The 13,690-nt window shown below is 38.3% G+C and overlaps 1 protein-coding gene across 1 annotated transcript in view; it reads left to right on the forward strand.

Annotated features, from left to right (window-relative positions):
* The window catches only part of LOC107589495 (protein furry homolog), a 45,568-nt gene that overhangs the window by 12,318 nt on the left and 19,560 nt on the right, over positions 1-13,690 (forward strand). Inside the window, exons 8-27 of the mRNA XM_016277946.1 lie at positions 788-956; positions 1,058-1,150; positions 1,347-1,445; positions 2,329-2,430; positions 5,910-6,013; positions 6,199-6,307; positions 6,440-6,526; positions 6,791-6,962; positions 7,064-7,196; positions 7,416-7,523; positions 7,617-7,851; positions 7,987-8,172; positions 9,062-9,148; positions 9,341-9,600; positions 9,750-9,939; positions 10,021-10,145; positions 11,032-11,089; positions 11,542-11,633; positions 11,814-11,986; positions 12,975-13,135. Of these exons, the coding sequence (XP_016133432.1) occupies positions 788-956; positions 1,058-1,150; positions 1,347-1,445; positions 2,329-2,430; positions 5,910-6,013; positions 6,199-6,307; positions 6,440-6,526; positions 6,791-6,962; positions 7,064-7,196; positions 7,416-7,523; positions 7,617-7,851; positions 7,987-8,172; positions 9,062-9,148; positions 9,341-9,600; positions 9,750-9,939; positions 10,021-10,145; positions 11,032-11,089; positions 11,542-11,633; positions 11,814-11,986; positions 12,975-13,135 (2,743 nt within the window). The remainder of the gene's footprint in view (positions 1-787; positions 957-1,057; positions 1,151-1,346; positions 1,446-2,328; positions 2,431-5,909; positions 6,014-6,198; positions 6,308-6,439; positions 6,527-6,790; positions 6,963-7,063; positions 7,197-7,415; positions 7,524-7,616; positions 7,852-7,986; positions 8,173-9,061; positions 9,149-9,340; positions 9,601-9,749; positions 9,940-10,020; positions 10,146-11,031; positions 11,090-11,541; positions 11,634-11,813; positions 11,987-12,974; positions 13,136-13,690) is intronic.

The following is a 13,690-nucleotide window of genomic DNA, read 5'->3' on the forward strand; positions in this document are numbered from 1 at the left end:
TAGCTCACCTAAAACAAACATCGAGTCTTGCAGAGAGAGATGCCTCCCTATTCCCCCTCCAGATGCCTTTCTAAATATAGGACTGAAGATCTCTCCCTCTGTCAGCGTGAACTCACAAACACACAAACACTCCCTAACACATGTGTACAAGAAACATCCAAGTCCCGGCCAAACAGAATCTGCTGACTTTGGTGGAATGGATTTAAACTCGAGCTTCCCATTGTAATTTGATTGAATTAATTTACTGATATTCTCATTATTATTAATTGCAGTTGGTTGCATATGTAATGAATATTGAGAAAAGCCCTCAGTTGAAGACAATTAAAAGATATTTAAATAACAGACAAGTACTGAATGTGACTTTAAAAATCTGTTTATTGTTGTTGTTGTTTTTTTGAGTTTAGTACATTTTGAATTTATTTTTGGTCGATCTGTCTAAAGTAGATGTGGAATGCTTTCAGGCAGGAATCTTTTTTGTATACTGTCTGAAGTATTTTTAAATTATGTACACATGTGGACTGACATCTTTACCCATGTCTCGTTGTATGTTGCTTTGCCATAAATTTGCATTTATTCATTTAGACTTACAAATGAGAAACATCATAAGCAATTTATCATAAGATATATTATGCAAATATGGATAAACAAGCAACAGCTTGTAGTTAAATCGCCATTACAGAATGATGGGAGTCAAACTAAAACTTTGCTGTTTTGCTATATTTTTATTATTATATTTATTTAGCTGTATTATTTTTTATAAATATTAGTACCATTCCATTCGTCCCAGGTTTCCTGCAGTGAGGAAGAAGTTCATCTCAGAGTTGAAGGAGCTCAGGCAGAAAGAGCAGAGCCCGTATGTGGTCCAGAGCACCATCAGCCTCATTATGGGGGTCAAGTTCTTTCGTATTAAAATGTACCCAGTGGAAGATTTTGAAGCGTCTTTCCAGTTTATGCAGGTACACACCAAATCGATACTACAAATGTTCTATTTTAATTGACAAACAGTGTACACTATGATAAATAAAAATCTTTCTCTTGAACTCTTATATGTTTTTAGGAGTGTGCTCAGTATTTCTTGGAGGTGAAAGATAAGGACATTAAACACTCTCTGGCTGGACTCTTCGTAGAGATACTCGTCCCTGTAGCCGCAGTAAGTACAGCCGTCTTTGCTGCAGTAAACAAAGCCAAGCTAAGTATTTGAATGCTTAAATATTTAAATGTGTTTTTTATTTATGCACTAAATTAGAATTTGTTTAAGAAAAAGTTTACAGAATTCTGTATGCAGATTTAAATTTGAATGAGTTTCCTATTCAAACTGTAATTCTCAACATGATGTTTCTCTTCAGACGGTAAAGAATGAGGTGAACGTGCCCTGTTTGAGGAATTTTGTGGAAACGCTCTACGATACAACGTTAGACCTGTCATCCAGGAAGAAACACTCTCTGGCAAGTCTGGCTCTCTTTGCCCAAGCTTGAGAGCAGTAGAGGGAGATGCATCAACAGTAATTGGCTCATAGCTGACATGTTTTTGCTGTCTGTGATGTTTCAAATAGTCCATCTCTAAAAATGTTTTCACATTTTCAAAACTTAACATAACAACTGTTGATTTTATACATTCCTAACCTGCGGGACACAATAGCTAGCTGTGTGATGTGTGTGAGTTGTGCATTTTGACATTCTTGTTAAAGGGCATCGTTTCAGTTTATTTGTTTGCCACAAATTGCCGCTAAATATTTTGCAATCCAGCTTAAAGATAACAACTCAAGTGGAAAATTATTATGACAGCAAAGTACTTTCTAAAATATGTTTGAGAGCAGTGCCTCTTAAAGTGTAGTTCTCAACCCAAAAATACCCATATGCACTTAAATAAATAATGTGACATTTTTAAAAATAATTTACAATAATGAAATTACTAACAGTAAATGTGCTATCAGACATTTTCTTGGCAAATATTTTAATGAAACCATAGCAACATGCCTGCTGCAATTATTTTTACACTATTAAATTCATACCTGCTTTAAGCTGTCTAAGAATATTAACAAATCTTTGTTTTTGTGTTTATTTTAATCACTTTTTGATTATAGCTGCGACCTGTTCAAACTATGTTTTTTTTTTATTGGAATAGTGGTTACCATGATTAATAATGATTTCAGTAGGAATTTGTGTGTGTCTGAATTGCTACAGATATAAAGAGGTGTAGGGGAGAGAGAGTTTGAATACACTTTGTTCTAGAGTGATTCACTGACTTTGATCAATTTTCGAATTTTACAGTTCTTGTTAAGGACATACTGTATAATGTAATCATTGATCTGTCTTTTTTCTTTCTCAGGCTCTGTATCCATTGGTAACATGTCTGCTGTGTGTGAGCCAGAAGCAAATCTTTCTAAACAGATGGCACGTCTTCCTCAACAACTGCTTGTCCAACCTGAAAGTGAGTCTTTGTGATCCACAAAACTTGTGTGATACAATAGACCTGAGATGACGTCAGATTATGGATGAGCATATTGCAACAGATCACATGAAAAAATTAATGCAATTTTGTTGTGCAAGGCAGTTGTGTAAGCATCATGTGATTGCATGTTCTTTTAATCATTGGAGACCATCAGTCAAGTGCACAGAAATTTAAAGTGGCAGCTGTTATAAGCAAATAGCTGTTAAAAATGTGTGAAATGCAGAGGGAGGGCAGCAACATGTAGGAAAGTTATGCATGCTTGAAGGGGAGGCAGGTAGGACAGGAGAATCATTTATCATTAGCTATAACATCTCAGTGTACATTCTGTACTCAGCAATTCAGTCTTTATACCTGTGTCGGGGTGTGAGAGAGGCAGAGTTATAGAATGAATGAAATGAGTTGGGGCAAGAAAAAGGAGGTGCAAAATAACCATGAAGTGCAGCACTGAGAGACCTTCTGGCAATGATGTTTAACAAGATGCTGGATCTTTCTTTCAAGCTTTCAGCTCTTAATCTGATTTCCGTTATCTCTCATTGTCTTTGAGTCTCAGGCAGTTGTAATGTTGTACTTGCAGCAGTCTGCTGCAGTTAGTCTGAGAGCTGCTGACTTGTTATGTAATGAAGGTTTTGACCTGTAGGAAAAATATCTGTTTGCTTTAGGCTACGTTTACAAGACGACGATGTAGTCAAAAACAGAAAAGTTTTTCCCTTGCGTTTTTAAAAAGTTTCTCATATACACGACAATGTTTTCAAAACGATTCGCGTTTACACCATAGACTGTATAAAAACATGGACGTAGTGTCTATGACGTCACCCGTAGGTTTCTGAAGAGCGTTTTTCGATGGTTTCGCCATCTTGGCAGCGCGTCACCACGCGTCACTCCCGGATAATCAAAAATGGGCAAAGAGGCGGGAGCTGGTTGCTGAAACCCCGCCCACCTAGCTCGACGGCGGTGACAGCAACGGCAATCCACCTGTCACTCAAGTGGCCACGCCCGTAATTATGCAGAACTTTAAGGCTTAATATAATTTAAACGGATGAGTTATAAAAAAATTAACCCCCCTCACAGTTGTCATGAAGGGCAAAATTAGCTATATAGACCAAAGCCACTTTTTGTACCAGGCTGTAAACATATTTTTTTCTGCTGTAAAGTTGGGCATTTTAACTTTTGGAGCCAGCCTCTAGCGGCCAGTTGATGAATTGCAGTTTTAGTCACTTCCGTGTTGGTTTCATGAGAGAGACCGGAAGGTTGCCGCTTGGTTTACACATATCCGCGAAAACGGCCAAAAAAGCTGTATTACGTATGCCAGGCCAGTAGTTGGCGCTGTCACCTTGTTAGTAAACAGTACCTGTAGGGAAGTGACGATTATATGTTGTATATGAACATATAATTATTACAACCTCCGCTGTTGGTTGTAGTACTGGTGAAGTAAATCTACACTTTGCTGAAGAAGCGTTAGCAAACTCTTGAGCAGCAACAACAGTACCATGTACTCCACCATTGTTGTGTATGTTTGTTCGCGCTTGCCTTTAAAATTGACACATACTGTGCATGTCTACATACCTTACACTTACTACGCACACGCATAACGTCACCGTTTTCAAAGATTCCCGTTTTGGGTGTTTACACGGAAACGATAATGGTGGCATTTTCAAAAACTTGCACTTTGAAAAAAATATGCGTTTTCAGTCCCCAAAACGCCCTTGTCGTGTAAACTAACAGGCAAACCGTATAAAAAATTTCCAGTTTTTGGCTGAAAACTTTGTTGTGTAAACAGACCCTTAGTGTCCACGTTTGGTCAAAAGTCCAAGGAAATTTAACACCAAAGCCAAGAAACACAAAACATGAAAGAACAGACCGTTTAAAAGTATAAATCGACACGTTTCAGAAAGGCGGGACATAGAGGAGAAACAATAATGTACAGTATGTGGAAAATAATGTGTTTTTTAACCTTAAACCGCATAAACACATTTCATTACATTTTAGCATTGTCATATGACCCCTTTAATCAGTTTATTTGCCTTGACAGTAAAATATATAAACATCCTTACAATAGGATACATTTATTGATATACCTATAATATATTAAAGGGGTCATATGACGATGCTAAAAAAGAACATTATTTTGTGTATTTGGTGTAATGAAATGTGTTTATGTGGTTTAAGGTTCAAAAAACACATTATTTTCCACATACTGTACATTATTGTTTCTCCTCTATGCCCCGCCTTTCTGAAACGCGTCGATTTTTACAAAGCTCATCGTTCTGAAAAGTGAGGTGTGCTCTGATTGGCCAGCTATCCAGTGCGTTGTGATTGGCCAAATACCTGAAGTGTGTGACGGAAATGTTACGCCCCCTACCATACTGTGATGCCGTCTCCCAGAGCGACGAGACAAAAACAATAAAACCCATTATAAACGAGGCATTTGTTGCATCCAGTGGGGACATAATTACTGATTATAATGACCTGTACTGTCTTTTTACGCATTGTGTTGCATCGCGCCGCGTAAATATAAAACCATGTCTGCATTTGTGATCGGAGAAACAACAAACAACAAGCGCTAATTCTACACTGCTCAAAACTCGCGTTTGAATCATCAGTGGCAAATCCTTTATGTATGAAAGCGTACTTACAGGCTGTGAGTCAGCATTATTTGTCAGAACACCAGCATTGTAGGCTACTCTCCCAGGAAACTGCCCTCGTCCTCCGTAAAATGCATTGCTCACATCTGAATATTTGGGTTGAACTGTTCTGGAACAGTGTTGTAAATACAACTTAACCACTGATTTCTAGTTGTGTCCTCTTTTGGAAGGCCAAACAAAGTAGTTTTGCTTTCATAATGAAACACAAAGCGTCTCCACGACATGGTGGCGGCGCCGGCAACAACAATAGTACAGCGAGAATCAAAGTTACACATTCTTTCTTTGCGTGAACATTTGGGCGGTGTTATGCAAATCTTCCCACACAGTGACGTAGATATGTGGGGGCGTGTTTAAACAAGGTGTTTTAGGAGGGCGTGGACGAGTCTTAACTTTTATAAAGAATATCTCTTTGAGTTTGAGACTTTAGTCTTTGCAACTTTAGGGATCTTATCTATTCACGAACAGCTTGTAACACTCCAAAGAGAAAGGAAAACTTGAAATCGCATCATATGACCCCTTTAAAACAATACAATTAAATGTGTTAAAATATATATTATGAATCCATTTATTATATATAATTTTATATAAATGTTAATTTATTATAATTTATATAAATATTCATTTCTTATATAATTTTTCTTTATTTTTTTAAGCTGATCTGCTGTTTGAAGCTTTTTTATTGTTGAAATAGTGTAAATTATGGAATTAGTGGAAATTATACAGAAGTTTAAAAAGTGCACATATTTGGTGATCATAATTTATTAGATGCATCACAGGAACGTAACTGGAAATTACAGCGAAGTGCTCTTCTTTCAGAACAAAGACCATAAAATGGCCCGGGTGGCACTTGAATCTCTCTATCGGCTGCTGTGGGTCTACATGATCCGAATCAAATGTGAAAGCAACACTGCAACACAAAGGTAGCGTACTGAAAATCAGAAACATACAAGCCACAATTTAAGAAATATATTTCTAATGTAAGAAATATAATGGATATTTCAAATGCATTACACTGCCAGTGATGATGAAGAGTAAGATTTGATAATGTTGATTCTGATGATTGACATCTGTTATGATGACGTTTTTATATTTTTATCCATTCCAGCCGCCTCACCTCAATCATATCAACGCTGTTCCCTAAGGGTTCACGGAGCGTCGTTCCTAGAGACATGCCGCTCAACATATTTGTCAAGATAATTCAGTTCATTGCCCAGGTTTGACACCCACACACCTTTGTACACCTGATAAGCATCTAAGAAAATATTAGCTACACATCTATGTTTTTGTGTCATGGCTTTTTCATATAACACACAGTAATATCATCTTTGTTTCTCTCATTTCTACAGGAAAGGCTGGATTTTGCAATGAAAGAAATAATATGTGATCTGCTGAGTGTTGGAAAATCAGCCAAAGCTTTCAGTTTAAATCCAGAGGTAATGTTTATCACACACCCCCACATGTTTGTTTCAAATGTTCTAATGTTTTTACATGAAGCTTAATTATAAATTCTACCTAAAATGCTCAAAAAAAATTATTATAGAATTAAAATAGTATGTGATTTGCTGAGTGTTGGAAAATTTCTGTATAGCAAAGTAAACTCATACAAATGCATTCATCCCAGTAGACTGAGTTGAGATCTTGTCATGAGAAAATGCATATTTGGTTTATTTTCTGATATCTGTTTGGTGTATGTCCAGAGAATGAACATTGCTCTGAGAGCATTCCTCGTCATAGCCGATAACCTGCAGCAGAAAGATGGTGAACCACCCATGCCGAACACAGGGGCCACTTTGCCTTCTGGGAACACTCTGAAGAAGAAAAAAACCTACCTCAGCAAAACTCTAACTGAGGAGGAAGCAAAACTTATAGGTCAGGCCACTGATATTGTGAACACCTGCTTGTGTGTGCTTGAGTTTGTTGTGCATCTTACAGTTTTTTATAGTCTGGATTGTTTATGCCATTCCCTGCAGGTATGGCACTGTATTACTCCCAGGTCAGGAAGGCCATTGATAACATCCTGAGGCACTTGGACAAAGAGGTGGGCCGCTGCATGATGCTCACCAATGCCCAGATGCTTAACAAGGAACCTGAGGATATGATCACGTAAGCAGCTGTTTCTGGCCTGTCTCCACCTATTATTTAACTCTGAGTGTAACATGAGTGGGTGAAGGGAAAGCTCACAACCAGACAACATACTGTATGAGTCACATCCAGCCCACACACCCTGTTTAGACAGTTTGACATTCTCTTTTTTTCCTGTTTCCTTTTGTTTCTCACATTGTTTACTTTTGCATAACTCATCCCCTCTCTTTCTCGGGTCAGGGGTGAGAGAAAACCGAAGATTGACTTGTTCCGGACGTGTGTTGCGGCCATTCCCCGTATCCTGCCAGATGGCCTGTCCAAAATTGAGCTCATCGATCTCTTGGCCAGGTGAGGTTCACCACACACCCTTTGACTAAACAATGCACCGTGCAATAAAAAGCTATAATTGTCACTGATTGTTTTTCTTTTTGCATTTTGCAGGCTGACGGTCCACATGGATGATGAACTCAGACTCATTGCCCAGAATTCCCTGCAGAGTCTGCTGCTAGACTTCTCCGACTGGCGAGAAGACGTGCTGTTCGGGTACACTAACTTCCTGCTGCGTGAAGTGCAGGACACACAGCAGGGCCTGCAGGACTCGTCTGTTAAACTGCTGCTGCATTTCCTGACGCAGTGGAGGCTGGCGATACAGGCGCCTGGAAAACGCTCGGCGGAGGTATCAGCATTATGTGCCACTTGACGTTTGCATGAAAATGTTCTCTTTGCTGGCTGTGCTTATTTCGCCAATGTAAACAGTTCTTTGGAGTTGTGGGCATGATCGTGTGTATGTGTATATATTTGTTGACCTCAGATGGGAACTCACAGCAGCGGGAGCTCCAGACTGCCACCCGAGCGCAGTCCTCACTCCACGGTGCTGCATGCTGTGGAGGGTCTGGCCCTGCTTCTGCTGTGCTCCTGCCAGACCAGCACCCGCAAACTGGCTGTGTCCGTCCTCCGAGAGATACGCTGCCTGTTTACAGCCATCGGACAAGCCGAGGTAAGACAATCTGCTGGAACTTTAGCAGATTAGGCCAGAAAAACACAACACAAAACCAAGTAATTAAACCAAACAACTAATTAAAGCAGAATTACACAGAACAAGGCAGAATAATATATTATAGATAAAGACAGAATATAATAAAAACAATTAGAATAGAAAAAGACACAATAGAATCTTGTAGAAAAGGGGAATATAGTAAAGAAATAAAGATAGCATAAAATAGAAAAAAGACAACACAATACAAGAGAAAGGAACAGAACAGAATAAAATCAGATAGAATTATAAAAGACTAAGTAGTAAAAAAGAAAAAAGAAACAGAATAGAAGATAGCATAGACGAATAAGACAGACAAAACAGAACAGAATCAGATTAGAAAAAAGATGATAGAATAAAAAAGAACAGAAAAGATATAATAGAATCTGATAAAATAGAAAAAGAAAATAGTGAAGCAAAAAAGATAGCATAGAATAGAAAAAAGATAATAGAATAGAATATGCATAGAATAGAAAATGACAATAGAATAGAGAAATGAAATAGAGTAGACAAGAACAGAAATATAACAAGTAAAATAGAACAGAAATAATTTGAATAACAATAGTTTGAAATGGAAAAGAGAATTAAATAGAAAATAAAAGAAATTAGTTTTATAGTTAAAATAATTTAAAACACACAGATAATAACCAAACATTAGGTTGGCACTAAAGCTTATTGACTGAATGTATTGAATTGCATTTGATGTCATGTGACCAGTTGAAATCATCCTAAATATGCATATACATGAAGTAGATTGATTTTAGACATAATACTAATCAGTACTAGACCTGTTAGTGCAGCATAAACATTATTCAGCAAGAGCCTCATGACTGTCATGTGATTCTGCTCTCAGGATGACGATAAATCCATGATCGAGGTTATGGACCAACTGGCCCCCAGCGTGCTGGAGAGTTTCGTCCATGTGGCCGTCTCTGACTCTGTAGGCATTTCTCATTACCCCAGCGGATGTGTTTCTGTTTGTATATCCATATGTTTATGTGTCGTTCTCAGTATTGGCCTCTACTTGCATAAAATTGATTTGTGCCACAAGGCTTTTATAGGTCAACAAATGTTTCATAACACTCATGCATGCTTGCTCAAGTTCAGCTATTAAAATCTGTGTTCTGTGAAGGCCACCCTGCCCATGAATCATCACGTGGACCTGCAGTGGCTGGTAGAGTGGAATGCACGCTTGGTAAACAGCCACTATGATGTAAAGAGCCCGTCTCACGTGTGGATCTTCGCTCAGTCTGTGAAGGACCCCTGGGTTCTCTGCCTCTATAGCTTCCTTAGGCCGGATCACCTCCCTAAGCACTGCTCCACCGCGCTCAGCTACGCCTGGCCCTACGCATTCACACGTCTACAGCTGCTTATGCCACTAGTTGACCCAAAGTGAGTATTTACATTATCTTTACTCTTAAAACTTGCCGTTTTGATGATTTTTAGCACGAGTGCTGTCAGAAAAAATTGTTTGAAGAATAGACATTCATGTCCCCAGTAGAAATTATTTTTGAGCCCCTTTCTCTGGTCCCCCCCCACAGCAGTCCCGTTTATGCCAAAAAGACCAGCACGTCTGGTCCAGCCGATGGCTATGTGACGCTGTGGAGGAATTACCTGATATTGTGCCTCGGTGTTGCCAAACCTAGTATCATGAGTCCAGGTCACCTGAGAGCCTCTACACCTGAAATCATGGCTACCACACCTGATGGCAGTGTCACGTATGACAACAAGGTACATTACACCCGTAGCAGTCATGATTCGGAAAATGAAAGAACTGTGATGTCATGAGAACATGTATGTGTTTATGATCAGGTGATAGGCACACCATCAGTGGCTTGGCTCCTGAAACAGCTGGTTCCTCTCATGAGATCGGAGAGTTTAGAGATCACGGAGTCTCTAGTCCTTGGCTTTGGACGAACAAATTCCCTTGTGTTCAGGTATTGTTTTTAATAAAGAAGCTTCTTTCTGAACCCAGTGTGCTATTTAGCATATTTGTGTCCAAAACTAGATTTTCATAGTTTTCATAGGGTTATTTCTTAAACCAGGGCAGTTTTACATCAAATATATAAAAGAACTCAGGTAACTGCTCTGGTCTTTTGCCACACACAGTGAGGAAGCTATGAAAAATATGTGTTTGAGAACAGCAAATGAAAAGAGCAGCAAGTAATGTGTGTGTCAAACAAAATAGCAGAGATGACTGTCATTCCATTCTGACGTGTGCCGTTATTTAGAAGTGGACAGATATCTACAGATTCCGCAAGACTCTACTAGTAGTTCACTGAAGCTAGAACTATTAAAAAATGTTTTCAGTCATTTGAATGCAGGTGAAACAAAATATAAATATAAGATGAAAAGCTATTAGAATCATAGTATTTTAAAAACTATTCGAACTATTAGAATGTTAGAATTCCATGAAATTGGAAATGTTGCCCTGGCAACTACCTAAAAATAGATGTTTAACATAAACTACTGAAATGACTAAGGTAAGCTAAAAATAAATATTATAAAAAAAATTAAAACAAATTTACTAAAACTAAATTAAAATGACAGAAAATATATTAATTCAAAATATTAATAAATACTATATTATTGTATAAAAATACTAGAATAACACTGAGCACAAACTATTTAATGTAACTTAAAGGCTTTTCAACCATAGACATATTGATTTTAATTTTGACTTATTATGTCAGTTATGAAGTCATAGCAGCACACTGCATAATAAAGCCATATTCCCACCAGGCTTTGGAGTCAAAAACATATTTATGTTGCTTTCATTCTGCGGATTTCTCATGACTGTTTCATACATGTGTGTTTGATTAGGGAGCTGGTGGAAGAACTCCATCCTCTAATGAAAGAAGCTCTGGAGAGAAGACCTGAGGTGAGAGCTCTGTCCTAATGCAGCTCTTTGGAAACGTTGGAAACCCCACAAATAACGTAATGGTTAAGGCTTTTCAACCCTAGACATATTGATTTTAATTTTGACTTATTATGTCAGTTATGAAGTCATAGCAGCACACTGCATAATAAAGCCATATTCCCACCAGGCTTTGGAGTCAAAAACATATTTATGTTGCTTTCATTCTGCGGATTTCTCATGACTGTTTCATACATGTGTGTTTGATTAGGGAGCTGGTGGAAGAACTCCATCCTCTAATGAAAGAAGCTCTGGAGAGGAGACCTGAGGTGAGAGCTCTGTCCTAATGCAGCTCTTTGGAAACGTTGGAAACCCCACAAATAACGTAATGGTCCATAGTGCAGTGGCAGTGCTCATGCACATTTTTAGATGTAAATTGACTCTCTCTGTGTTGTTCTTTCTTTCTGTCTCTGTAGAATAAGAAGCGGAGAGAGCGGAGAGATCTGCTCCGGCTGCAGCTGCTGCGTATCTTTGAGCTTCTTGCTGACTCAGGGGTCATCAGTGACAGGTGAACTTGTCCACTCTCCCCACCAGGCCAGTTTTGTGGACTTAAATAGTCAAATCCTGGGTTTACCTTTCTAAACTGATCTTGTTTCACAACAAAGCAGGTCTTTGACCTCTGTTAAATTAAAAAGGGAAAGGGAAAGTCTTGTAAAAATCCCTTGTGCATCTGTTTTCTTCTCTGCAGTACCAATGGGGCGTTGGAACGAGATTCCCTGGCTCTAGGAGCCCTTTTCCTGGAGTATGTCGATCTGACACGGATGCTCTTAGAAGCAGAGAATGACAAAGAGCTGGACATTTTGAAAGACATGAGAGCTCATTTCAGTGGAATGGTGGCAAACCTCATCCAGTGTGTTCCAGGTAACGCACAGAGCCATTATTTTGAATATCCCTTATCTCTTTTAGGATTTAAAAATTAGCATTAGCATCTCAAATATCTTTCCCAGTGTACAATAAATACTGGAAATACTCCCAAGTATACTCCATCATACTAAAGACCATAATGAAAGTGGGTCAGATATTTTAACTGATATAATAGAGCCATTGATACATGTGTCTTGGTGTCTAAGGTTATCCAAACAAGCCATCTTTTCAAAGGCTCAGTAGGCTCTAACACTGAATGAGTCACTTATTAAAGGCCCAGGAGCAGAGCTACGAGTACGAATAGAACCGTTCTGGCTCTGATTAATACGTGCTGACTGACCAAGAAAACCCTCAGACCAGCAAAGCACAACATCCCCTCTGACACACAAGCAGCCTACATAAGCCCACCAGAAGCCCTGCATCACAGCTAGCTCTCAAATCAAATGATGGTTGTGAGGTAGGGCTGTTTAGTGTTAACATACTGAAAAAATTAGATTGGTATTTTTTATGAACAAATATGACAAACTCAAAAGTGACAGTAAAGACATTTATAATGTCAAAAAAGAGTTTTATTTCAAATAAATTATGCTCTTTTGAACTTTATTCATCAAAAAGTATCAGTTTTCATAAAAGTGTTACATACTGTATATATTAAAATTATTAAAAATGTTTTCTGAGTACCAAATCAGCATATTAAGATGATTTCTGAAGGATTATGTGACATATATATAAAACAGTTATTTTAAATTGTAATAATATTTCACAATTTTCTTTAAATTGAATGTAGATTTGGTTGGCATAAGAAACTTCTTTTAAAAGCTTAAAAAATCTTACCAACCCAAACTTTTAAACTGTAATGTTGAACAATACCAGTTCATTTTCTATTTTAAGCTGCCTGTCCAAACATGTTTTACACTGTACCAAGCTGAGAGCAAAGAGATATTAAACAATTTTCCTCAAGTCTCATTGGTGTTTTTCTCTTTAGTCCACAACAGGCGGTTATTGTTCCCCCAGCAGAGCTTGAGGCATCACCTCTTCATTCTCTTCAGCCAGTGGGCCGGACCCTTCAGTGTCATGTTCACACCTCTGGACCGCTATAGTGATCGCAACCATCAGATCACACGCTACCAGTACTGCGCTTTGAAGGTAAACCTGGATTAAAAATCTGGCAAGGCATTTTATCAAACGAGACTTTATTCCCTCATACTTGGCATATAGATAGACATATCTTGTAATTAAAGAAAAAGGAAGTTTAGAATTTGTTCGGTGCCATTTGTCTCTTTGGCTCATGTCACTTGAAGGAAGAAAAGATACAGTCATGTTAGCAGTACTAAATCAAGTGAAAACATCTGAAATCCAATCTGGAAAGTACCTGTATGCTCAATTAAAAACTGGCGGGTGTCTTGCGGAAAATTCCCCAAGCTCTCTACACAGTCTTTGTCCAAAAAGGCATGCACTTGGCAGTACCAGATGCTCTGACTTTTTTTTTTAGTAGAAGGTGTGAAAAGCCTTTTCTGTGTGTGTCACAGTGGATCAGGGCTGTTAGAAAGAAGTACCTTGTGTGTTAAGTTTAAAAGCAGTGTGTAATTTCAGTCTCATGATGAAGATTCATTTTAAAGTCTTATTCCTGTCGGAACTGTGGTTTGTCCACATGCTCCAAACCATTGAGCTCTGTTATGAAATTTTCTTTTATGTAATGCT

The sequence above is a fragment of the Sinocyclocheilus grahami genome, unplaced genomic scaffold (genome assembly GCF_001515645.1).
Source record: "Sinocyclocheilus grahami isolate Dianchi unplaced genomic scaffold, SAMN03320097.WGS_v1.1 scaffold7.1, whole genome shotgun sequence".
Taxonomy (NCBI): Eukaryota; Metazoa; Chordata; class Actinopteri; order Cypriniformes; family Cyprinidae; genus Sinocyclocheilus; species Sinocyclocheilus grahami.